Here is a 27,337-nt window from a genome sequence, read left to right as displayed (position 1 = left end):
TAGTCTCTGGAGCAGCAGAAAAGAAGCTTGTTCCATCCTCAATGTGACACTCCTTCAAATACTTAAACAGGGCTATCATATCACCTCTTAATCATCTCTTTTCCAGGCTAAACATATCCAGCTCCCTAAGTTTTCTTCATAAGGCATGGTCTCCAGGCCCTTCACCATTTTGGTGGTCCTCCTTTGAACATGCTCCAGCTTGTCAACATGATGGCCTCCTTTAGATCAATAAATTGCCAATGGGGCATGTTTTTTGGGCATACCCTGTATATGGGTTGCCTGAACCAGAGTTCTGCAATAACTAGTTGCAAATAAGTTACTCATAACGGATGCCTTTAGTCAATATTGAAGGTTTAATGACATTGCATTTTGATTACAATTTGACAAGTGATAGTGTCACACCTTTTGCAGTATAATACTAACTTCTGGGTTACTTTTTAAGTTTAGGATGTGGCCTTAGTAATGGCAAGGATGGGAAATCCCCTAGTTCAAATGTTAGGTTATGGTGTGCGCCTTTAAGCTGTCATATAGGTGCTGAGGTGATAATAAGGAGTTATAATAAGGGATCAGTGTGTTTTGTACCACAGACCAGTGGCTTGTAACATTTAGGAACTGATTTCTGAAGTAATTAAATATGATCCTAGGTATAGCTACACTTTTAAATAACTGTGACAGTAACTTGTTTGACTGAGCCTTGGAACTACAACTGATTTTAAAATTGAACTTTCCAAGCTTGAGCCTGGAGGCACTGCTTGCCTACCACAGCTGACCAGGTAAGTGGCCTTTTGGTGGCCTGGTGTTCAGCTTGCATACATCTTACTGCTTTCTCTCCAGCCAAATGCTAGAAATCTGAATAGTAAGGATGCAGAAGCTTCCTCAAAAGAAGCATAACTCCTGAGGCATTTCCAACTGGCACAAGCAATCTCTAGGTTTCATCCTGATTCTAAGCATTATAAAAGCTAAACTGAATGGTAGAAAGTCAAGAGCATATCATATCCTATTCAGAGGCATTCACTATTAGTGAATATTCTTCACCATCCCTTTGCAACATACCATTTTTGTCTTTAGGAAATATGGAGCCTGAAAGCCTATGTAAGCTTTTTCACCATTAAAAACAATCCATGGAATACTACATTGCCCACTTTCAATTAAAGACCCTTGCACAAAATAACCAGTGTCCTCTATTAGGATGTTTGTCTGCCAGAAAGAGAAGGCCCAGTGATGGCCACTTCTCCAAGACTTTTCTTTGTAACTTTGCAGCTTACACAATTTCCAGAGAGTCCCCTTTCACAAACAGTCCAATTTAGCATTTAACTTTTTTCATGTGATTTTCAATGGCATCTTCAACAATGGTTTCATCTTCATCAATAGTAACCTTGACCTTCTTTCCAACCAAGTCAAAGATGTCTTCAGGTGGATAACCTTTGGGCTCCCCTACCTTGACCGTCAGCATATCCAGAGTGAGCATTGTGCCTTCTGGGATCCGGATTTTGGCAACTACAGATTTTCCCAACTAGAAAAAGAGTACATGAAAGAGGTTACATTACAGGGTGATTGGTCTGTACTAGAAAGGTCAGAAATGGCAGCTGGACATTGGGACAGACCTGGTCAAGAGCAAAAAAAACCCCCTCTAAGCTCTCAATATGGCAAAAGCAGAGATGGGGAGACATGTGGCACTCCTGCTGTTGCTGTACTGCAGCTTCCATCATCTCATTGGTAGCTGTTTAGGCTAGGACTGATGTGAAATGCAATTCAACATCTAGGCCTCGTGTGACTTACTCAAAAAGACTAAATGCCTGGCTCTTCTTCTTGTGGTATGATGTTATTTGCTTCCCTGATAACAACACTAAAGGTGAAGCCTGGATCTGTTTTATCTGTAGCATAAGGATATTTTCTATCATTTGGAACTCTAGTTCTGGGACACCGGCCAAAAAACTAACTATTAAACTAGATCATCTGACCAAGGACACCTAATGTAAAGAATACCTGGACCACAGGAAAGATAAGTGTTTTAAAGGCATAAGAACCCTGCAGCATAATCCCAAAATCTATCTAGTCTGACATCCTGTTTCCAAAACAGCTGTTTTTGAAAAGCCCATAAGCAGCACCTAAAGACAACAGCCCTTCCCCAGAAACTGGTGTTCAAAGATACATTGCTCCCTAACATGGCAATGTACTCCTGAATCAATCTCTGCTTTTGAACATCAGAGGAATGCTTCATTTTCAAGAGGAAAAGACTTCATTTTCACAATAGCTGTCTTGGACAGAGTAATGATTTCAGTGGTGTGAATGAACATGAACAATGTCTGCTAAGTTGATTAGGCAGGCTCTATTTGCATGCTGTCACTGCAACAGTGATCCAGCAGCAGTATTATTATGGAGCATCTGCTATGAGCTTTTTCATCCCAACAGTAGCAGCCACCAGTGAAGGATGAAACGGGTGTGGGGACATCCCATGTGATCATTCATGATGACATATTCTCAAAAGGTTAAAAATACAACCATTCCAACTTGGGATCCTATCATACTACAAACTTTTTTTCCTCAAGGGCACTCACAGTGCAGTGATGTGAACGCTAGGTGTATGGTTCATCAGATTGTAAACTACTTGCCCCACTAGCAATGCAGACAGATCCTGTAGCTAAGTGCAGTGTCAAAAGCTTAAGTGCTTGGATATGAAAAAACAAAAGCTTGGCCATGGAGTTGTGGTACCCAGATTTTCTTTACAGCTGGAGTTTCTTCCCATGAATTCATGATGGCATATAATAAATGGGGTTCCCACATGACTTTCCACCTGACTACACTCTCCTAACCTTTAGCAATGCACTGGATCATTTATTTTCCAACCATTCCCTGCAACCAGTAACCTAGAACACTGGATGATTCACCAACTGACTAAAGCTAGCAGTCCTATTACTAACAGGGATGCTTAAAGTGGTAGACACAAGCTAGAAGACAATCTTTATGTTGCCTTATGACAGACACCTATGGATGCTAGTGCCATCAGTAAGTGAAATGAGCAGGGCCAATTTAATTCATAATGAAAGGTCTACAATAACACGCTTACCTTTTCATTGCAAGCAACTTCACAGGGCAAGAGTTGCTTGACTGGTGACCCCATAGCCTTTTCTACCATGCGGATGGTTCTAACCAATTCAGCCAATTCATTGGGCTCTAAAGATGCCTGATGATCACTTCCTTTCCAGGTCTTGTCCAGTGTTATGTGGCGCTCCAGTACTTTAGCTCCCATAGCAACTGCTGCAACAGAAATGGCTATGCCTGTCTCATGGCCAGAATAGCCAACAGGAATATCTGGGAAGATTGATCGATATTCCTACAAAAACAGAAGAGTGGAAGGATATGGTAAAGGATGGCCTCCTTAGAGGTACATAATATTTAGAGAACAACTGTTACAACACAACAAGAAATAGTTCTGTTGTATCTGATATTCACACTAATCTGGCCACTGCCCAGACTGAGACTCTTGTAAACCCAACGGAGATGAACACGTTAAGAAAAAAACAGCCACAGGCTGGTCTTAAGACTCTGTCCTGAATACTATTGGTTCACTTACATCAGCTGTTGCACCTTGTTTATTTGCATGTTTTCTGGAGTCATGCAAAGGTGATAAGCACAAGCAGACCCAACCAGGCAGCTGTAAGCAAATCTTACTTCCTTGATGTGGAAGTACACCTGCAGCCCTGTTCCTCTTGCTACCAGGTTACCAACACAATCTCAGCCTCTGTTTATAAGTAGCCTCACTGCCCTTGATCTGTTGCTCTGCTCCATGGAGAGCAGGACCAAGGGCATCACCAGAGGGCAACCACCACACTGTCCCCACTCCAACCCTCACTGACCGTTATGACACGAAGATTGACATCTTCAGGCTGAAGAGGGTAAGCACTAGTGCACTGAAGAAAACAGAAGTTTGGGTTGATAGGCTTCACCAGATTGTAAACCTGCTGCATTGTGCTCATTGACTGCATCCCACTGGAGATCACCATTGGACGACCTAGAAAGGAAAGCCAACAGTGTTTTCAATTTTCCTAAGATAGTAATTTCTCATCCACCCACCTTGTACCAACTGTGTTACAGGGTAGGTGGGTGAAAGATTGTCTAATGGCAATACCATCCATAGGCATTTGTCACAAGCCCAGAGAAAGATTGCCTTCTAGGGAAATGCAGGACATCTGATATTATAACTAAATAAGCACCATTTTCTTCGGTGGCTGTGGCTTTATACTGTCACATTTAATTTGATCTCCATACAGAAAATGGATAGATATTACTTCAATATCAACCCCCTGTAACTAAATTAGTTATCTGTGTTAATCAGCGTTGCGACACTCAGCAATAATAATTCATTCTTCCCCTAAACGTACCTTTTTTGGCTGTCTTTTCCAAGTATGGGAAATTGTTAGTGTCTCCAGATCCTACTTTGAAAAATGGAACATCCAGTTCATGTAGAAATTCTACAGCCATCTGTGAAAATATATATATATATATATATTACTAAAATCCCAAATTAACATTCTACTCACAGTAACCACTCTCCACACACTGAACGAATGGCCCCCTCAACCCCAAACTAGTTAACAGAAATATGGGATATGGCTATAGGTAGGGAACACAAATGGAAACAAAGTGAACAGAAAACCCACAAGCATACAAACGAGAGAGAAACGCAAAAGCAAGAAACATGACTCTGGATCTCATAGGATTGTTTATGAGTAAAAGCCAAAGATTTAAAAAATCCTGAAAGAGTAATCTGTGTTGGATTTCAATCACAAGAAGTGGACAGGTATCCTTGGAGAAGGAAAAGCTACCATGTGTGCTTTTTATGTTTAATGTTTTAGCTTTATAAATTGTGTAATCTTTTCTTTATTAACTCTTATATTTATACTTTTATTAATGACTTTTTATAGCTATCTGGGCTATACAGTCTGTGTGTGGCATCAAAAGTGGAAGTCTCTTTTAAAAACCAAAACAGAAGCCTTGAGCCTCCATCTCCCTTACTTCATCCATGCCTGAGGCAGTAAAGAAAATGTCAATCTCCTTTGCGAAACGCTGCAGCTCCCGATACTGGTCATGACTGAACTCCAAGTGGCGCTTGTGCTCTCCATAGGTTTTCCCCCAAGAGTGTTTGGATGTGTATGGCCTCTCCAATGCTCTCCTATTGAATTTGTGTTCCAGTTCACTTTTTTGGAATTTGGCACAATCTGCTCCACATTCCTGTCATGAGAAAAACATGGTAACAATTTCACAAGGCTGTTTCACAAGCATGGTGTAGCAATCTAAGCACTGGACTACAACTCTGGAGATTAGGGTTTGACGTCCTGCTTGGCCATGAAACCCACTGGGTAACCTTAGGAAAACCACACTCTCTCAGTCTTGGAGAAGGCAATGGCGGCAATCCTCATAGAGTTGGAAGAGACCACAAGCCTGGATTGAAAGCTTTTTTGTTTCCTAAAGGTTTTGCAATTTCAGATTAATGCGTTATACTTTTAATATAACAGATTATCTGCTTTTTTCTGTTTTTGTGTGTGTAGGATTTTTTTTTTTTGCATTGTATTTTGCACTGTATTTTGCTACTGCATTGTACTGTATTTTAGTACTGCATTCTAGTATTGTATTTTAGCATTTTATACTGAAGTGGTTATTCGTGTTTTATTCTGTTGTAAAGCGTCATGCACATCAGTGGCACTATACAAATGGATGATGATGATAATAATAATAACAATAACTTTTGTGTGTATGTGAATGTGAGAGAGCCAGATGTAGTGTTTATTATTATTATTATTATTATTATTATTATTAACCTTTATTTATGAAGCGCTGTAAATTTACACAGCGCTGTACATACAATCTTTTTAGTTAGACGGTTCCCTGCCCTCGGGCTTACAATCTAAAAAGACATAGTTTGCATGTTGAACTATGACTCTGGAGATCAGGGATTGATTCTTCACTCAAGCCTAAAACCCCATTGGTTTTCCTTCGGCAAGTCGCAATCTCTCAACCTCAGAGGATGGCAATGGCAAACCTGAAGAAGAATCGAAAGGATCTTGCCAAGAAAACCCCAAGTGTGTGTGTGTGTATATATATATACTGTATATATATATATGCATGCACACACACACATATGGGGTGGCAATTTAACAACAGCCTTCTGAGCCACAATGGGATTTGATCATCTTATGCCTAGTGGAACAAAATGTTTGAACCCTCATCACAGATTCCCCCCCCTCCCCGAAACGTTTCCAAAATGAGATCCATAAATTGGGAAGGAATGCCTTTACAACACAAGGAAGAAAGCAGAGATCATGACCAGCATTTGAATCATGCCTGACTAACAGGGTAGATCCACTGTCTGTAAGGCCTATTTGAGAGCTGACTGCAAAATGTTGAAGCAACCCATAAGAGAAGCTCTGCCTTATTTAGGAAAGCAGTCCTAATTTACTTCAAAGCAGATCCTCATGGCTCAGAGGAACATACACACAAGTAGATACCTGGACAAAGAGGCCTAACTTTAGTTTCACAGAACAGGATGTAGTTACAATATTAGATTTAACATCTTACATACTTAACGCATATAATATTCTTTCACAGTCACACACTGCAGGAATAATCCAGTTTGACGCCACTTTAGCTGCCATTGTGCAATGCCACAGAAACCTGGGAAATGTAATTTTCTCTGTCAATGAACTCTGGTGCCACAACAAAGGACAATTCCCAGAGTTTCACAGCATTGAGCCATGGCAGTTAATGCAGTGTCAAACTGGATTGTTTCTGCAGTGCGGATGCAGCCTTCTCCTGCCCCGCTTGGCTTTGCTGGATAAAAATAAGAGAGTGTGACTTGCCCAAGGTCCCCCAAAGGGTTTCCGTGGCTGAGATGGGATTCAAACCCTGGTCTCCCAGAGCCATTATGCCACATGGGCTCTTTGCCATACGCTGCATTTTTGGCACTTTATCCATTTGGGTTGGTCCAATAAAGCTATTCCTGTTCTTTGGTTTTTGGATGCCATTATACTTTGCCACACGGCGAAGCGGTTTGAGCGTAGGGACTAGGACTCTGGAGACCAGGGTTCGAATCCCTAGTCACCCACTTGGGCAAGACTCTGTATAAAAGTATACAGACTTTGTAGAGAGCCAGTGTAATGGTTTGAGTGGTGGGCTTTGGAGACTAGGGTTCGAATCCGGACTCGGCCATGGAAACCCACTGGGACTGGGTGACTTTGGGCCAGTCACACTCTCTCAGCCTCAGTCACACTCTCTCTCTCTCTTGAGAACACCTTGAAGGGAAAGGGACCATTGTCATTGCTATCCTCTGAGGCTGAGAGAGTGGGTTCCCATGGCTGAGCCTGGTCTCCAAAGTCCATTATACTTTTATATAGTCTTAAACAGGTGTATAGAGTAGTCTGCATTTATCTAGATAGATATCTTGGTCACTCATTGGGTTTTCCTGCCATGAATCGAACCCACGGTCGCAAGTCCAGTCTATAGCCTTTATGTATAGTCTTAAATAGATACAAAGTCTGCAATTATTTATTTATTTATAATTAATTAATTAATAATTAATTTAATGAGCCCAAGACGGGGATCGAACCCCCGTGGCCAAAGTCACAGTCCAGCGCTCGAACCGCTACGCCACGCTGGCCCCAATCCCTTTCTCCCTCCCCTGCTTCCCTTTTCTTCTCCTCTGTCCCTCTGAAGCCACGCCCCTTCCCCACCTTAGCGACGCGGATCATGCGCTTGGCGATCTCGAGGTCCCCCTGGTGATTCTGGCCGATCTCGGCGATGATGAAGCAGGGGTGCTCCCCGCCAATGGGCCTCCCAGGGCACAGCTCGAACTCCAGCGGCATATTCGCAGGCAAGACCTGGACCTCACCCGCAGCCACCGATGCTTCGCCACGCAGAGGCAGCACTGCGCATGCGGAAGGCTTGTCTCTACACCCTCCCTCCACTCCTCAGGGCCGGCGCGCTTCAGCCAATCGCAGCGGAGGAGCCGCTAAGCCCCGCCCCACTCCGAAGGCTGAGGAAAATCCCTGCAGCAGCCAGGAGATGGCGCCCGCTTGCTGTTTATTGCCCAGCGTTGCCTAATACGCCATCCGCACCGCAGGAATAATCCGGTTTGATACCGTTCTAACTAGCCCTGGCTCAGTGCTAGGGAATCCTGGGAATTGTAGTTTATTGTGGCACCAGAGCTCTCTCTCTCTCAGACAGAGATGGCTAAACGTTTCACAAACACTATAGTTCCCAGAATTCCATAGCCTTGAGCCAGGGCAGTTAAAGCAGTGTCAAAACTGGATTATTTTCTGCAGTGCAGATGCAGGCTAGGCTAATGCCGAGGCTTTTGCAGAGCTTTGACCAGATTTCAATTCCCAGGTCAGCCTTGGAAACCCACTGGGTGACCTTGGGCAAGTCACACTCTCTCAGCCTCCTCAGGGGAAGGCAATGGCAAACCTCCTCTGGACAAATCTGGCCAAGAAAATCCAATGATAGGGTCTTCATAAGTAGAAAATGACTTGAAGGCCCACAACGCCAACAACAAGCCACATGTTGCCTTTCCTCTTGTTTTAAAGCAAGGTGGTGTTTCTCTGCAGCTTGAGAGGATTATTTTAGCCACACAGGTCCTTACCACAAAGGAGGACGAGGCACTGCAAAATGTAGGACATTTAGGAAAAGTGGAGGATGTGACCAATCAAAAATGCTCATAGATAAATCCATGCATTTTAAGCCATACTCCAAATGGAGGGCCTTTTGGAATCCCTCACGGACCAGAAAGGCTGAAATGGAGGACAGTTGTAGGAAAAGGAGGACCTCCGATCACTCTGCGCTTTAACTGCCATGGCTCATTGCTATGCAATTCTTGGTGAGGTATTAAAGCCTTCTCTCTGAGGGAGCTCTGGTGCCCCACCAAACTACAAATTCCCAGGATTCCATAGCATTGCACTATGGCGGTGTCAAACTGGGTTATTTCTGCCCTGCACATGAGACTTAGGTAGGAGAAATGAATGGATGTCCTTACGGCAAAGGAGGAAAAGGCACCGCAAAATGGAGGATGTTAGAGAAAAGGGGAGGGAGTGACCAAACAAAAACCGAAAACACTCATAGAAATATAAATCCATGTTTCTTAGCCATGCTCTAAATGGGGGACCTTTGGGGATCCTTCCTGGACAGAAGGCTGAAATGGAAGACACATCTTGGAAAAGGAGGACCTCTGGTCACTCTGAATTTGCTTTTTGGCCATGCTCAAAATGGAGGACCTTTTGGGATTCCTCCTGGACAGGTCCTCCATGTTGAGCATAACTAAGAAGCATGAATTTATGTTTATATATCGGTGCCGTTAGATTTTATTTTGTCATGCCCTACCTGTATGGTTTTCCAGTGCCTTGGCCTTCTTTGCGGTTAGGACATCTAGTCACCCTGGATGTGTCCTTCATTTCGAATTCCAAATGTCCTCCATGTTGAGCCTGACCAAGAAGCATGAATTTACATTTCTATGAGTGTTTTTAGCTTTTATTTGGTCATGTCCTCAATTTTTCTTGTATGTCCTATATTTCATGGTGCTTTGTCCTCCTTAGGTCACCCTGGACCCAAAGAAAAATGGATTTGTTTTCCCCAGGCTAAGATTTGCAGCAGGAAGCGGCTTGTGTGGGTGCGGTATTTTCTTCTTCCTTCTTAGTTAATGGTGCAACTCTGCTTTTGTTTATTCAGAAGGAAGTGCCATTTTTCAACAGAATTTACTCTTAGGTCACAACCGGTTTGCTCAGACGACCCAGCCTAACCTGGTATGAGAAAGAGAAGAAGGGGAAATTGGTCTGCAAAGGGATCTTGTAGCACTTTTGACGCTGTGTCTGCACTGAAGAAATACTCTGGTTTGACACCGCTTTAACCACCAAGGGTCAATGCTATGGAACTCTAGGAACTGTTTGTTGTGGCACCAGAGCTCTTGTGATTCTGGTGTCACAACAAACTACAGTTCCCAGATTCCCATAGTACTGAGCCATGGTTGTTTAAAGTGGATTATTTCTGCAGTGTGGATGCAGCCTAACCGAAATAAAGAAACTGGTGCCAACAGTTTTCGTAGACTTGAGCCTACTTCCTCAGATGCATGGCGGGGGAGTCACTCTCCCCTTCATTACTATGAGACTGTGGCCATTGGACTCTTTCTGTCCAAATAATACAAATATAATACAATACAGGATTCGATAGCACTGAGCCTGGGCAGTTAATGCAGTCTCAAACTGGAATATTTCTGTAGTGAGTTTTGGATCAAAAAAACGCTTTTCTGGCCTCACTAAGACCCCAATCTTCTTCAACTGATTTTTTGGGGATCGATATTCTGCCCCCCCCCCCCCCCCTCCAAACACCCAAATCCTTTCACAAATGAATCAATTTGTCTTTCCCAATCAGAACCACTCAACTCTCCATCCATATTTTTGATTGAAAGCCAGTCCAAAGTGGCAACCAGAAGTGACACAGTGTCACTTCTATGTAGCTTAATGCAACTGGTCACCACACTAGCCCATCACTGCTACGGTGCCTATGGAATATTCTGTTTTGCTTCTAGAAAGTTAAGGCTTTTATATTTTCTTATTTCAGGAATGTGCCAAAGAGCACAATTTTGTACCAAGACAATAAAAGAAGGGATACTCGTCAAATGTGAAAGTTATATGACGGGCTAATCTGGAAAAGTTTTGAATGCTTGAGAAATACTGTTAAAAGCAATTCAGAGCTGTCCCTGAATTCCTTGCAAAAGCATGTACTGTATCGTTTTGCCAATTGCCTAATTGACAAAAGCAACAAATGTAACATTTGATTGTAACATTCGCATTTTAGCATGGATTCTCCAAGGAAAAAGTGCCCTATTATTGTTCCCTTTCACTTTTATTAGCTGACTTCCAGCAAAGGGATACTGTTGCAAAGGGCAAATACACACACACACACACACACACACACACACACACACACACATCCCTCAGCAAAAAACACAACAAAACATGTGCTCATTTTGTATATATTTAATAATAAAAATAATGGGGGAAAATACTGCATTTGCACTCCAAAAGCCACCCTGATTTGCCCTTTTGCCTTCTGTCACCTGTTGCATCCAGATTCCCCTTTTTCCTTCGGCTCTTTCCTTCTCTCCCTCCCCTCCGCTAAATAGGATCCTAGAGATGGGGGGGAAACCCCCTCGCTCCCCCGGAAGCACAAAGGTCAGGATGCCACCAAAGACTCCAAAGGGCATGCGCAAATATGTTGATGCGAAATGCGAAAGACAAAAGGAAGGCGCTGGTGTAGTAGACAGTTCCACTATGCATGGTTTCGCATCACGCAAATTGCAACTTTTGCGCAATTGTAGCGCTAACATAACGTTACGGGGGAATGATGGAAAAGCAAGCAATGTGGTAAGACATCGCACGAAACAGTCATTTCGCAACGTTCTTTACACTTCCTTAGAGCAATTGCAGGGTCCAAAACTTGAGTCTGATAAACTCCAAGGTAAGCTACCACTGATTCACCTGCAACAAACAACTTTTATATTTTGTCAGATTCCTTTATATGCATTTTTACATGTCTTTGTGTGCCGATGATTGTAATGCACCTGTTATCAAGGAATGCACTGTTATATTATCATTTATCATCATTATTCGTATTGCTTTGTAGACTAACACAAGACCTTACTGGATGTTGTCCAAGATGCAAAGATTAAAAACAAAGTGGGAGACTACGTTAGGATTTTAAGAGTCCAGGGCTACACTCTCATGCCCAACGGCCTGTTAGTCAAACCCACTGAACTCAGCAGAACCTCCTTCTGAATAGACATGTGTACTGACATTATTTTTATTTGTCCTGACACGAAGGTAGGGTTGCCGTCCTTTCTCATTTTCGTTTCTGGCACCTTTCAACTATAGCCTGATCTTCAGACATTAGCAAACGCCTACATTTTATCTCCGCTTCACCTGCTGACCTCTATAGATTAAGCTGGGCAGAGTCCACGCTATATTTCCTGATCAGTAGGTAGCCCTGTCAGTGGATGATCCTAAGAGAATTCTTACTTAGGTTGGACTTTGGAAGAGGTCAGTTGAGTGAAACTTTGGTTCGCAAGCAGGCTTGGTTTTTTCCTTCAGAGAAGAAAATTCTAGCTGTCTGGAATTTGAGATACAGAAAAAAGGCAGTTACATTGGCAAAACGTGTCCAAGCCGTATAACAATGAAACAGAACAGGAAGGCAAAGAATTTCTTCTGTGACCTGGGATGCTCCCTTATATCCTGATAATGCTTGGCTTGTGTCAACCACAAAAACAATAGGAAAGTGGCTCTGCAAATTTTTGCACCTTCCCATGTCCACGTCAGAAATAAATATTTAGAGAAACATGTACAGAGACAACTCAGAAAGGGAAAAAACCTAATTGATCAAAAAGCAGCTACATCTTGGCTGAGCAGCTGTTTCTTTTCTTTACCTAATTTTTAATTTTAGTTTTTGTTGGTAGGCAGGTTTTGTTGCTTGGGCACCTTTGGACCTAGCATATCTTTTTGCCTTCCCTCTGAGAGAAGGAATTTCTTACTTTGAAGATATCCCTCTTCTGCAGTGATTTCTGACCTTTTTTTTTCTGAGACATCATTTTAGGAATATAGATGGTTGACTTATGAACCACCTTGAATGGATTCTGCTTTTGTAGGGTTTTTAAAATATAACATGCATTAAAAAAAAAGTTTATTCTGTCACGAGGATCAAATTATAAGATTTCCTTTTTAATACCACCATCACCATCAATTGAACCTGTCTTCCTCAGTTTTCATCTGCACCCACATACATCTGCCTCCTCTCTCTGGGATAGGTAGCTATATTTTTCTTTTGCACCTCCCCACTTCATCCCTCCTTCCACTTTTTTTCTTAAAACTGCTATATGTCTGGAAACATTGTAAGCTTTAACTAGTTTGGGATGTAGAAGTTTTAGATTTTGTCCTTTATTACTTTTCTATTCTTTCTACATTTTTCCATTTATACTGTGCTATCACATCTTACTGTTGAGTTTGCAACATATCATCCTCTCTCATTTAATTACTGTAATCTTACATATTTATTTTCTGACTGATCTTTTCTGTTTGCCATTCCTAGCATACAGGTGTAATGACAATAAAACTAAAACAGATCCGTATTACAACAAAACAAAACCCCATATGCCAAATAGAGAATCCCCAGTTTACTAGCTTTTCCTCTGTCACTTTAATGCAAATACAAACATTGTTATTAATTGACCTATTGTTAGGGAGGATACTGTGCTATTGTGTTATATTAGAGGGGTTGCTGTACTACTGCAGCACAAAAATGCAGACATCTGGAGGGTGAGTCAGCTCCTAGAGCAGTCACTCTGTCCTCCTCCAGCATTCTAGTTTAGCCTACAGGGATTCAAGAAACTGAAACTCTGCCTATTAATACAGAAAGTGGAGAAAAACAAGTTGATTCAGAAAGAGGAAGAATGACTGCAATGTGTGGACACTTTATTGGGACTAAATCCAATTTCAGTTACGAGGACTTGTATTATTTTCCAAGTAATTATGCCTCAGATTGGGCTGTATGTCATGGTCCCCATAGGAAAGCGTGACCAAACTGATGAAGGACCTGCTGGATCCTATGTACTAGGGAAGTCTTTGGACTTAGAAAGGTAACATTTGGGACTTGTTTGTTTAGCATTGTCCTGGGGAAGATCATCCACCCCTAGCTGTACTGTTACTTGTATGGGCTGAGGGAATATAAACTAGGTTTCTGGGCCTTAGGGTCGTACAACACACGAGAAACTATACAGGGGAGTATTAATCTTGGTTTTGATGGACCTCTCAGAAGCATTTGATACCATCAACCATGGTATCCTTCTGGGCCACCTTGCTAGGATGGGACTTGGAGTCACTGTTTTGCAGTGCCTCCATTCCTTCCTGGAGGGGTAAAATTAGAAGGTGGTGCTCGGTGGGGGCTCCCTTGGACATTGGTCTGTGGGGTCCCCCAAGGATTTATGTTGTCCCCCTTGCTATTTACATATACATGAAGCCACTAGCTGAGGTTGTCTGGAGTTTGGGGGACAGGTATTACCAGTATGCTGATGATACCCAGCTCTATTTTTCATCTCCTCCTAATTCCAAGGAGGCTGTTAATGCGCTAAAACAGTGTTCAGCAGTTTTGATGGATTCAATGAAGGCAAACAAACAAACTTAATCCAGAGAAAACACTTCCTTGTGAAGTGAAAGGCAGATCAGGGAATATAGATTCAGCATATTTTGGATGGGGTTACACACTTACACACACACACACACACCCCAAAGATGCAGGCCTACTCCAGCCCTCAACCTGGATACTCAGGTTTCTGCAGTGACCAGGATTATATTTGCACCATTAAATCTATTGTGTGAGCTGCTCCTGTTCCTTAGGATGTCTGCCATGGCCATGGTAACACATGCCTTACCTACATCCCAATTAGATTATTGCAATGCACTCAGTGTGGGGCTGCCTTTGAAGATTGCTCATAAACTATAACTGGTCCAAAGAGCTGCTGCCAGATTGCTAATAGGTGCAATAACTGGTAGCACATGACTCCCTTGTTACAACTGCTTCACTGACTGCCAGTCTGTTTCTGGGTACAATTCAGAGTGCTGGTAGTAAAGCCCTCAAGCCCAGGCTATTTGAAGGACCATACATTCCCATATAAGCCTGCCCAAGTTTTAAGATCTGTATGGCAGTCACTTTTTTCTATCCCACCATCTTCAAGCAAAGATTCCCTCAGGGCCAGTGATTTTAATCAAGCAAACCACACAGCAAGAAAAGGTTAACCTTCCCTCATCCTGGGCTGTTACCCTGATTCTTTTAATAAGAAAAATCAGTCCTGTGACTTAACATATGATTTTATTAGTATCTCTATGAAGAACCATAACTAGGAATAAAGATTTTTCTGTAGAGTAACCTATATTTGCTGAAGCCCATGAGCAGCAACACCCTCTCACTGCCTTGGTTCACCTTGCAGTAGACATCTAAGGTTCATTGTAGGCTCATACAATTCAAAGCTGCCCTCCCCCCCCCCCCGGCCCCAATTCTGGAACCAAACACGGATACCATTTCTACTGCTAAAAACAGAACACTCAGCTGCTTCAGCTTGTGGGATCTACTTTGGTATTTTTCTAGAATCCCAAGACCCACATAGTACAGAAAGCATAAACACAATTTAAAATATGGGACTCTTAAGAAATAGGCCAGAACTGAAGAACATTCAAAGTGTTACAGACCCATACCCATCTCTGGTTACCCCAAGTGCTCTTAATTTGAGCAATATAGTTTAGGGTAAAGGAAGTAATGGTGGTGATGACAATGACTACAAGAGAAGCTAGAAATTCTTTATAATCTACTGCAAATCAGAGATCTCCGACCAGATCTATCACCATATCCAGATCTATCTTCTGCCTCAACTGAGCTAGATCTTATATTGTAGCCTGTAACAAATCTGACAGTAACATATTTACGTATGACAAAGCATATAGCTGTACCCACATTCTTCCAAAATGTTAACATTCTTCTTAATACATCTCCAGATGGGTAAAAAGTCTCTGGCAGTCCCAAGTTTTGTTACTGTACAAATCAGTTTTATTTTGGCCATACAGTATGTAGTTTTCCTCACTGTGAAATATTTCCTGGGAGCTCCTGGCATTATGAACGACTTCTCACGTCCACTTCCCAGATCAGTTTAAATTAATCCTGTATTTTCTGAAATGAAATGTATCTGTAACTGGCCTACATGTCTGTGCTGGCTCAGAAGCAGCAAAGACGGCTGCTGCTAAGTAAACATAGCCACCATTTCCAGGTTCCACATTTTTGCTCTTCATAATACATGCAGTCTCACCTCCAATAATGGTGCTTCTCTCAATTTCTAACAGGTTTAACTACAGGAATTCTGTCACTACAAAAGAGGCAAGCTGGAGAGGTTTCAATGCATGTCACAGGTAATTGTGACTTGGCAACTATAACTGATGACGTCACTCCTCTTTTCCCAGAGTGGGCTTTTCAACACCTGGGCAAGGAGCCCTCTATTTACACCATCCCCATAATTTCAAATCATCTTGGTTCTAAAAATGAGGATGCAGTTCACAGAAAAGAACCACAACAGTTTTGTGATGCAGGCCCTCTACAAGCAAAGAAAGAACAAGGAGTTTTGTGATGTGGCTCTCAGTGTGGACCAGAATGTCTTTTATGCTCACCTCAATGTCTTAGCAGCTGTGTCCTCCCATATAAGGAATCTGATATCCAGCAATGATATGAAAGCAGATGACGAACTCTTCATTATCATTGACTCCAAGTTCCTGAGCTCAGATTTGGTGGAGGAGTTACTCAACTACTTTTATACAGGGAAGATTGTGATTTCAGAGAAGAATGTGGAAGATCTGCTGAAGGGAGCCAAGTACTTCAGCTCCCAGACTCTGAAAAGTCACTGCTCTGACTTCCTCCAGAGGTCTCTCAAGAAGGAAAACTGCCTCCACTACCTACTCTTGGCCAATAAGTATGACCTGAAAGAGGTAGGAAATTCTGCCTATGATGGTATCCGAGACAATTTCAATTATTGGGCAGGTCCTAAGGGCATAGGAGAGTTTATGAATTGCCCTGCTTCCATCTTTAGCAAACTTCTTAAGGATGAAAATCTTCATGTGCAAAACGAAGACCAGACTTTTCTGGCTCTCCTTCAGTGGGTGAAATACAAAAAGTCCGAAAGAGAGAAGTTGTTTAAAAAATATTTTGGTTACATACATTTATCTGCTGTCTCCACCAAGACACTGCTTGCTGCCTGCCGTGAAGTGTTGCTCTTTGCTGACCATACTGGCCCATTGGCCCGGATAGAAACCATCTTGAGTGAGCGGAAGCAGGGCAATCCTCAAAGTCTGATGTTGCACCAGAGAAAAGGAGCACTAATGGATTCTGTGGTGATTCTAGGAGGACAAAAAGAACAGGGGAAGTTCAATAGTGGAGTTTTTGCATACATTCTTGGAGAGAACATTTGGGTGAAGTTGACAGAGATGCCTTACAAGGCTGCAGCTCTCAGTGCCACTTCGCTGGGGAAATACATTTATGTCTCAGGAGGAACAACAGAGCAAATCTCTGGCCTGAAGACAGCCTGGAAATATGACATGGATACTAACTCCTGGCTTAAGCTCCCAGATCTGCCTATAGGTTTGGTCTTCCACACCATGGTGACTTGTGGAGGGGCCGTGTACTCAGTTGGAGGAAGCACAGCTCCAAGAAAATACATTTCAAGTATCTATAAATATGATGAGAGCAAAGAAAAGTGGGTTCTCGCTGGGAAGATGAGTATACCTATGGATGCAACTGCACTAATCACCAAGGGAGACAAAACTATTTATATTGTGACAGGGAGGTGCTTGGTGAATGGGCGATTCTCTCGAGTGGGTGTGCTAGATTGCTTTGATACTGAAACTCGGAATGTGGTGCAATACATCACATTTCCCATTCAATTCAACCACAAGCCCTTGTTGTCTTTTCCACAGGAGAACCTCTTGAGTATTCAGAGCCACAAAGAGAGTGTGGAAATAAACTTACAGAAGATTAAAATGAACAAATCCACAAAACTTGTGCCTCTCTTACCAAATAACTATAGCTTGGATTTGTCGCATGCTGTGTGCTCAGTTGGGAATAACAAAGTCTTTGTGTGTGGTGGTCTCATTTGTCCAGGCGACAAACGTCCTGAGGAATATTCCATCAATCGGCAAGCATATATGCTAGATCAAAGCATAGGGGAATGGAGGATTTTGGCTCCACCTCCTGAAGCTCTGGATTGCCCTGCTTGTTGTACAGCTAAGTTGCCATGCAAGGTGCTCCAGAAAACAGTAGTCAATTAATTTGGGAAGACAAAAACAAACAAAATTTCTAGCAATAAAGAATGACTGGATCACAGACCACAGGTAAAAACAAAGTTGTTTCCCTTTGTCTCTCTATCAAGAACTTGATGTAATAGTGGAACCAGAGTTGGATGGCCTAAGTCATTACCCTGGGAATAGCTAGGTACAGGGACACAAAATAAAAATATAAAATAAATGAGCATCCCAATCAAATAATATATACTTATAATTAAATGTTCAATTATGTTGTGGTTTCCTTTCAGTATAGAACCCTGAAGTATAATTTCCAAATTGTAGCATGAGGCAAGCAACATACACAAACACACCATGGCCCATCTGTTTAAGTAGCTCCTGCTACACCAAAATAGTGCCATGCCACTGCTTTCATTATCAAAAGAATGGTGACATAAAAAAATTGGCAGCCTCAACCATTTTCCTGCCTCTTTCTTTATTTCCCCCTGAAAAGAAAAAAAGGAAGACATCCTGGTGTATTGGAGGAGACAATGAAGTGTGTAAACGTGCTCTGGCACCCTTCTGCACCATACAATAGATGCCATAACTTCTAGCAAAATTTGATGGCAACTATGGTGGCACCAGAATTCTGGTGACCCCAATGGGTTGGAGGGATCCAGTATAGACCTGTCCTTTGAAGGTTGCCCAGACTGCTTATTCTCCAGTAAATCTGGCAGAATGTCACTACTGTTGTTTTGTATTAAGCCATGTGGATGGCACATGGTACATCAGGCCATTGCAGAGCTCTGGTCTGCAGCCACAACAAATTATAATTCCCAGAATTCCATAGCACTAAGCCAGTACAGTTAAAGAGGTTATTTCTGCAGTGCGGATGCAGACCAGGTTCCTTTCTCTTTCTACTCTCTATCCTGAAGGTCTTGAAAGTGCCTAAGATTTTAAAAATGAACATATATCAAATTCACTCAGGTAGTGCTAGATGCTCTGCTCTTGTAATTCCTCAACCAACATGCTCACCAAATCCCAAGAGTGCTTTTCTTAGTTAAGGGCTAAGCCGTGATTTGGAGTCCGTCTTTTTTACCAGACGAACAGAGTTTTTAAAACTGCCATAAATATGCCATGACAACTGTCTTTCTCTAGAAACTTCTGTTGTACATGAGGAATGGGGTAATGAGTGCTCTTGCAAGTGTTAGATTGCAGTTCCTAGCATCCCTCATCACTGTCTATGCTGATTCACAGTCGTAATCCAACAACTTCCAAAGAGACATACATAAAGTGATTAGTTTTAAAGGCTCTCCACAACTCCCCACTTCTTTTTACACTGGCTAGCCTTCAGAAACATAGCTATCTTATTACAAATTCCCAACCTGCAATACAGTACATATTGTCTATAGAAGTAATGGCAACAAAACGGCTACATCTGTACTGCAGACCTGAACTATTTTGTCATTCTCCCATGATCAGGACTTGGGAAGGAACGGAAGTTGCTGTCAGTGCCAATAGCCATTTCCCTTCCCAAGACAAACAGAGATTTACGGGAGGATGAATGCACAATTTTCATTAGGACAGTGGTGGCGAGGGAGAGTAAAAATAAAACTTGTATCTACCATGCACTCAAGTCCTAGTTTTTTGGGGGGACGGGCTATAGCTGATTTACTTTGTTATGTCAATACAGATACTGTCAGAAATCAGACATCTGGCACAACATTTAGTTTGGCACTGTACTGTTATTGAAAGGAAAACGTGCATAGAAGGTTTTTTTTAAAAAAAGAGTATTATTTTCAGTTACAAACCAAAATCTGCCTCAGAGGCTGCCATTTGAATTAGGTACAGTGCACCCTTGCTATCCTATTCTGCTCAATGGGCACATGCTCCTGCTCACGCTGGTATGTGTGCACACACCGATTCAGAAAGCCAGGGCTTGCCATCCGCGGAAGCTCAAACCGCAGATGGCACTGTACAAGCGTACTTCCGTTAACAAAGCTTCTGAGAGGGAAGCTCCTTTTTACAAAGGCTTTTGTGTCAGCCTAGTCCCCCCTTTCCACCTCAGGGGCTGCACAAACAGTCCCAAAGGGGTGGCCACCAGCCGCCCTTTCTTCAGCCAGATTGGGGCCACGGTAACCGAATGGCACAGCCCAAATCCAGCCTTTCCAGGGTGCGAAAAGGAGCTGCAAAAAGCAGCTCCTTTTTGTGCCCTGGAAAGGGTGCCATAGCTGCAGTGGCATGGCTATATGGTGCTCCTTTGGCGCTGCATCATCTGGACACAGCACTAGAGGCGCACCATGACGCTGTGCAACGTGCGGTGTGGTATCACGGCACCCTGGGGGTGAAGCAGGGGTGTGTGTCATGTAGATGTGATGCCCCAATTCTGCCCGCAGGCTGGCCTTACTGGCCAGTCTGAAGAGCCCCTCAGTCTTTGTCTAGCTGGAAGTTACTTAGTAGCATTGACACTAGGAAGATAGTGAAGAAACACAGGCTTTCTTTCAGTTATCATGTCTGCAGTAAGCAATGCAAGAAATAAAGCCTGAGCTGGGAAAGAGTGGGATTCTACTCTAACATTTTTTTCTATTGTATGTGATCTTACAAGTGTTGTTAGACTGCAATTCTTAGATACTTCCTACTGTAGCTGTGTCTGCCTGCCTACAGCAGTAAAAAGCAGCTCTTTTGCTGCTCAAAATTTGCTGAGTATTTGTAAACTGCAAAAGAGAGAGAAAAGTAGAAAGCAGATTAGCTTTCCTCTCCAACACCTCATACATTAAAACAAACATAGATCTATAAGTTTGACCACCAAAATGGAAATCCTTAAAAAAAAGTGGAGGCTGGCGCAAGCAGGAAAAAAACATGTATGTATTTTGGAGGAAGTTTTCAATGGTCTTTAGAAGGTTCAAAATGTTTTTATTTATTTATGCAAGGCTTGCCTGTTTCATTTCACATGTGCATGCTGATAGTATTGAATAAGATGTGCTGAAACTGCTCTTCTTTTTTTAAAAAAAATTGTGGTATAGTAACCTATATCTATTCTTTCCATGTTATTTCTGCCTCTGGTACCAAATTTTCTGTTCAAGTAGTAAGGTCCAGCAACACATATATTTCATTAACTGAAGTATACCTGTACAAAAAGACTATTTCTTTTTCCTCCAGTATTTTTTCTACTTGAAATCCCCCTTTAGTTGTAGAAAATAATTAACTGAAAAATCCATGTCTAGTTTCTTGTATATTTGCACTCAGTTGGCCTCTACATGGCTGCAGGCTCTTAGTTTTCTGCTTCTGGGAAATGTCATTTATTTTATATAAGCATATTTCAACATGGCTGCAGTGCTTAAGGGTTAACTTGCCCTTGATTTTCCTCTTGATTGGTTTATTTCAAGCTAGGGATATTTCAGCTGTCTGTCCTGTTCTTAATCTTTCCTCTCTCATAACGCTTTCACATGGGTTAGCTTTTTCTTATATATAGACAGCAAGGCGCGTTACAAATGGCCATAAGGGACGTCCTCAGGCTTCCTAGTTTTAAAAAGGGGCATCACTTCTTGACGCCCCCAAGCCTAATACGTCCTGAGGATGTACAAGATGGCGGCGCCTCATCTACATGGGGGCCGCCATCACTACGTCATGACCGCACCGCCTCCAAACAAGCTCCTTCTGGGTTTACGTCACCCCTTTCTCCTCCTCCCCGCCGGGTGTCCTTGGGGCTTGAAGCCCCAAGGACACCCCTTTCCAGGCTGTGGGGAAGAGGCCTTTTGCCGCTTCCCTGCGGCCCGGAAAGTGGCGGATTGGGGTCTCTGCGGCTGCCGCTCTGGCCACTGAGGCCCTGATACACTGGGGAAGCGGCGGGTACAGGCCGCCGCTTTTCGGCGGTCTGTAACCCGCCAATGTCATTCATTCTGACTGTCCCCATAGCAGTATTGCTAGAGGTTTAAAAATGCAGAGGTTTTGTTTTCTTTTGAAACAAAAGAGATTTAAAAATGAAATTTGTTCTTCCACATGGACAAAGTGGTTTGAGCAGTTTTCTCATACAAAGCCAGTTAAGTTTTTACCTCCCTTTCAAGGCCAAACTACCTGCCCCAAACTAGTTTGCATTACAACAGAGATAAATCACAATAATATAGCGTTGATGGGAAAATCTATTCCCCCTTCCCAACAATTACAGGAGGCTTACTGCTTAGGAACAATTAAGGAGCAAGTCATCAGTATTAATTCTTGAGCTGAACAGGAAAATTAGACACAGAAGCTGCAAGGAGAAAACACATACAGTACTTACATAAAGGCACAGAAGGTCTGCTCTTTCTGCTACAATCTCAATTTTTTGTTTGTTTGTGAATGCCAGAAATCTGATGTGGAAAAAAGGAGACAGGATTACACATAAAATGCTGGCATGTAATAGGATTGGCGTTGTCTAAATCATTCACTCACTCACAAAATGAACAAAAGGTTAAGTCCAGGATAATTGGCTAATTGAGAAAATACACATATGTGTGTCAGACTGATGTTAAAGATATAGGAGCAAGGGCAAAAACTTTTACACTAACTTTATACAATATCATTACATGAAAAGAAACAACTCGTGCATGGCTCAGGTTATATATAAAAAGGTAATCTATGGGAATAGCATAAGGGTTTTTTTATTCCCAGCACAGCCTAGACATGAGTGCTAAAAAGTTCATGTGATATATTAATAGGTACTATAACAATGTAAGAACATCTCATGCTTTCATTCAGTTTATAATAGATGCTTTTTTTAAGGTGGCAAATGAAAACCCACCTAACAGCTTGCTCAAAAGGTCTGATATGTAAGCCAGGTACAGGCAATTACCTTTGCAGCTTATCCTGACCTCCTTACTTGCATTTAGCCAACAGGTGAACATATTCATTTACTACAGTTCCTCTAAATATCAGTTACTGCTGTTCCCTTCATACATTTTAACTGAGCTTTTGTCTTGTGTTTCTCTACAGGACTTTTTTTTATATACTTTTAAGTGTTTTTCTCACATTTTACAAAGTTGCTCTGCATGTTTCTTTGAAGAGGGAAGCAACTTGTAAATTAATAAAGGAAATAATACATAATAAATACTTTCAGACGCAGGAAAATGTTTTCAGCTAATGTTTCAGGAAAGGAGCTAAATATGAATCCCATGTAATTCAGAGACAGCCAGGTAGGCATGTTTAGGAACCAGAAGCGGAACACTTCTGAACAAACTTTTGACCTGATAGGTTTTATATTGTAACGGGGGAAAAGAGATGTGGAGGAAGAAGGATTTTTAAGCTGGCAATTAGTAGAAAATTTGTCCCTATTACTCACTGAGATTTCTCAAAAATGATAGTTGTTGGCTAGCATGATGCCTGCAGCATAAGACGGCTTTTGGAAATCATTCAACTTAAGTTCTTTTTGTGGACTGCATAATAATTTCCAGAGAAATATAGCAGAAAGCAGAACCAACACTCCTCTAGAATAGAGTAGAAGTGAGAAACAGGAAACTGGCTGGAGCTAAGTTCTTCCAGGCTCTTACATGAATTTAATAAGGTATCACTGGGGTAGGAAATGTAGGACTGGCATCTTTTTCTGGCCTGGTTTTTGTACTTTTAGCAGCAGGTTTTATAGTGCTCACTGTCAGGCCAGAATAAGCTTCATTTCCTGAATGCATATCTGGTAACTGTAAAAGCATTGCAACAATACCATGGTGATTTATCTCAAGAGAAACAAACAGTTTAACTTGAAAAAGAGAAAACTGAGGGAATGGGAAAAGGTGAGGACTATGAACCCATGAGTAAGTCTCATTGAATGAAGTTAAAACCTTTGCCCAAGTTCCACTATAGTCAACAAAGTCTTAGGTTTAGTCAAGTAGATATTTTACAAGGAATAAGCTCCAGGAAATTCAGCAGGTGTTACTTCTGAGTAGCACTAAGTGCCCAATTAGTGTGTTTAGTGCTACAACCTAAATGGAACACATATGTAATGCAATCCTGTGTAAACTGCTCAGGATTATAGTTTGATATGTCCAAGTTGCTATACCCAAAGCACATGAGCAAGTAACTGTGGTAAAGCAACCATCCAATAAAAGTAACATATAACATATTTATTAACTCAATTACTTTATACTGCACAGTTAATAGTACCCTATACTGCTCATTAACAGCCACTCAGAAATCTTGTTAAGGTTATCATCTTAAATAAAACAACCACCACCAACTATATATTCAGTGTGCAAGAACCATGTTACAGGTTGAGTATCCCTTATCTGGAATTCCAAAATTGCATTGTATTTGTAAGGCTGGAGAGATGCAGTTAGAGAGAGACACAGGGTCTGTGAAATGTTGGGAATCCATGCCTCCCACCATTTCACAGACTCTCAGTCTCTTCAGCCTCATTTCCAAGGGTTGGAAAATTTTAAACCTTTCAAATATTTTGGACTGTAACCCCCAAATCCCCATCACTTGTCATGCTGTCTGGAGCTTCAGAAAGTTGAAGTCCCTTACACTGTATATGAAAGGTTTAAAAGCCCCATGCCCCTGCTTTACTCTACCACTTTAAGTCCGTATTTCATTACACTGTATGTACAGATCTAACCTAGACAGAGAGAACTTGTTTCAATATTGTTGTTGTTGTTGTTGTTGTGTCTTTTCAAGCCATTTCTGACTTATGGCAACCCCAAGGCAAATCTATCCCAAGATTTTCTTGGCAAGCTTTATTCAGCTTTGCCTTCCTTAACTTGCCTAAAGTCACCCAGCGGCTTGCCAGGGCTATGCAGAGATTCGAACCCTGGTCTCCTGACTAGTCCAAGGCTCAAATCAGTACATCATGTTGGCTCTCTCGTTTTGGTACACAGAGGCATATTTTTTTTAAAAAAAAATTCTGTTGTATTGACAGTTAATGCTCCTCTTAGTCTAGAAAATAGAAGAAGGTATGTTTCCAGGCCAGTTTCTGTTGATATAAGATTAGTGCTCTGAAAACAGCACATTTGAGTAGATTAGATTATCCCCACACACTGCACTGTCACAATAAGCAAATAAGGTGCTTTCTGAACCACAGTGTCAGAGGGAGTCTAGCATATGATGCAAACAGTTGGTCTTGTCCAACCACTATAAAGACAAATAGACAAATATGTAATGGATAAATGACTGCAGAGAAACTGTTAAACAACAACAACAACAAAAGGTACTTTTACCTGGCTTTGCCCGGATTTAAAAAAACAACATAATCCCTATCCTCATCCCAGTGTTTCTGCTCTCCCTGTTCTCTTCCCCTAGTAACTGTTTTTCTTTTGTGCTAGTTGTTCTGACTATCCCACCAGTACTCACAGGTGAGGTGAAAAAAAATCCTAATAGATATTTTTTCTGGAGATTTTCCTGATGTTATATTTCTCCATGTAAAAATGTCCTTGCCATATACAGGTTTGTTTTTCTTTTATCGAAATGCGTGTTTTTTTTTTTTCTGTTTTTTTTTTTGGGGGGGGGGGGGGAGATTTTGGAATACCTGCATTTGCATATATGGCCAGCCTTCCAAATCCACAGATTCTTTATTCACGGATTCAAAAACCCACTGCTTGAAAATATTCCAAAAATATATAAACTCCAAAAGCAAACCTCGATTTTGCCATTTTGTACAAGGATCACCATTTTACTATGGCACTCTATATGGGACTTGAACATCCACAGATTTTGATATCCACAGGAACTAAACCTCAGCAGATACCAAGGGCCCACTGTTTATGCCTAATGAGATACCTTGCAGAGGGACTCAAGCCTAAACACAAAATTCACTTATGTTTCAAATATACCTTATACACATAACTTGAAGGTAATTTTATATACAATATTTTTAAATAATGTTGTGCATGAAACAAAGTTTGTGGACACTGGACTATCAGAAAGCAAACGTGTTATATCTCGGCCACTCATGAAAAACATTTTGATTTTTGGAATATTTTGGTTTTCAGAATTCCGGATAAAGGAGGCTTACTGTATATAATAATCATGTATTAGTCTAGAAAGTTTATTAAAAAAATTGACCCAAAAACCTGACTTGACTTATTCAAGGGTTAATGTAAGTACTGTATGGTACTAACTCATATTTTAAAAAGGAAGTTATTACCTGGTGAAAGGCATGAGTGTAATCTGTTCTGGAAGCACTGACACGGACACACAACCGCTACCCTCTCATCCATCTAGCCTTTAATATGAGTGCAAACAGTTATGCCTGCTGGAATTCTCTAACTTTTTTTTGGCATTGCTTCATCCTTTATATCATTTGTTATATGCCCCTAAGTTTTATCCTTGACTTATCCTCAGATCATATCAAAATCCATAATTTTGGCCCCCAAACCTGCCCTCGATGTATACATGAGGTTGACTTAGGCGCTTTACAGACCACTCAAAAGGGCGATCTGCCAGTGCCCATGTTTGCTGCTCCTCTGTGCAGTAAAAAGAAGCCGCAAAAATCGGCTTCTTCTTGTGGCGTCACAAGGGTGCCGAGATGTGCGGACGCTAAGCGTCCGCCACGTCAAAATGGCAGAGCCCATGTAGAATGGGTGCCACCATTTTGTACGTGCTCGGCATGTACCCTTCCTAACCCTAGTACGTGCCGAGCCCGTACTTTTGGCACGTGCAGAACGTGCCTTAGTTGAGTATATACAGTAACCTGTATATATCCACACTTAATCCACAGCTGTCTGGGCTATTGTACTGTAAGCAGTCACGTCAGTTGGGCTAAATATGGAATATGCATTCTTCTAAGGAGACAAGGATTGACAAAACCTAATGGTCAGAGGAACAAACAAATGAATGCCTTGCTAAGTTTTGTTTCTATTTTGCAAAATCTCTTGCTTCTCAGTCACAAGTATACATTGTGCTAAGTTGCCAGTGACTACAGATTTACACCCATCAATGAAAATTGGATGTTAAACTAATTGTACCAAATCACATTTTTCCCCTAAAGCGAAGTGGCTGGATGAGATGTCAGCTCCCCAGGAAAGACTGGTTAGGAAAGGAAGTTAGTCAGTCTTGAACCAGCTTCCTCTTTCACAGTTCCCAACTCTTTAACATTATCTGGCCCACCAGTTTAAGGGAAGGAAAGAATCTGGCCTATGGGACCAGTTCTGTTCCCACCCCTGCTCTATACACTTACCTGAAAGGATGAACCATCCAAGGTGCACAAAGCACCTATGTCCTGGTTGAGTCCTTCAACATCCACAACTAGGCTGGAAAGAAGCTGCTGTGTGTGCTTTGTATGCAGAATATCCCTGGTTCAATCCTTTAAAAAAAAAAAAAGGGGGGGGAGATAAGAGATCAATAATGGTGGTGGGAAAACCCATGGAAAGACAGAGGAAACAACACTGGACTAGACTAATTAATCTGCCAATTCAATTTAATCCAGTTTCATGTGTCCGTAAACTCAAGGGGCATTCACATTTATGTTTTTGTCTGGCGGAGATCCGTATCTTTACAGTGATGCAATACAGGATAAATGTTCCCACAACATTGAA

At 41.8% G+C, this 27,337-nt stretch overlaps 2 protein-coding genes across 2 annotated transcripts; one reads left to right on the top strand and one right to left on the bottom strand.

The window, feature by feature from the left end:
* Positions 1-330: 330 nt before the first annotated feature.
* Positions 331-7,920, bottom strand: NANS (N-acetylneuraminate synthase). Its single transcript, XM_042455476.1, has 6 exons — positions 7,728-7,920; positions 5,017-5,232; positions 4,383-4,482; positions 3,858-4,012; positions 3,068-3,334; positions 331-1,513 (listed from the first exon to the last, which is right to left on the bottom strand). Exons 1-6 carry the CDS (start codon positions 7,857-7,859, stop codon positions 1,304-1,306), a joined length of 1,080 nt encoding a protein of 359 aa, XP_042311410.1. The 5' UTR covers positions 7,860-7,920; the 3' UTR covers positions 331-1,303.
* An 8,006-nt stretch (positions 7,921-15,926) lies between these two features.
* Positions 15,927-17,941, top strand: CCIN (calicin). The gene has a single exon (XM_042449438.1). The coding sequence runs from the start codon at positions 16,116-16,118 to the stop codon at positions 17,889-17,891; it is 1,776 nt and encodes a 591-aa protein (XP_042305372.1). The 5' UTR covers positions 15,927-16,115; the 3' UTR covers positions 17,892-17,941.
* Positions 17,942-27,337: the final 9,396 nt, after the last annotated feature.

The sequence above is a fragment of the Sceloporus undulatus genome, chromosome 2 (genome assembly GCF_019175285.1).
Source record: "Sceloporus undulatus isolate JIND9_A2432 ecotype Alabama chromosome 2, SceUnd_v1.1, whole genome shotgun sequence".
NCBI lineage: Eukaryota > Metazoa > Chordata > Lepidosauria > Squamata > Phrynosomatidae > Sceloporus > Sceloporus undulatus.
Note: the sequence above shows the minus strand (reverse complement) of the source record. Positions and strands in the feature narration are given on the sequence as shown.

Coding starts and splice junctions, on each gene's coding strand:
- NANS (XM_042455476.1), bottom strand. CDS start 7,859: ATGCCGCTGGAGTTCGAGCTGTGCCCTGGGAGGCCCATTGGCGGGGAG. Junction 4,483..5,016: donor CTGCCTCAGGCATGGATGAA/GTAAGGGAGATG, acceptor ATATTTTCACAG/ATGGCTGTAGAATTTCTACA. Junction 4,013..4,382: donor GGAAAAGACAGCCAAAAAAG/GTACGTTTAGGG, acceptor TTTCCTTTCTAG/GTCGTCCAATGGTGATCTCC.
- CCIN (XM_042449438.1), top strand. CDS start 16,116: ATGAGGATGCAGTTCACAGAAAAGAACCACAACAGTTTTGTGATGCAG.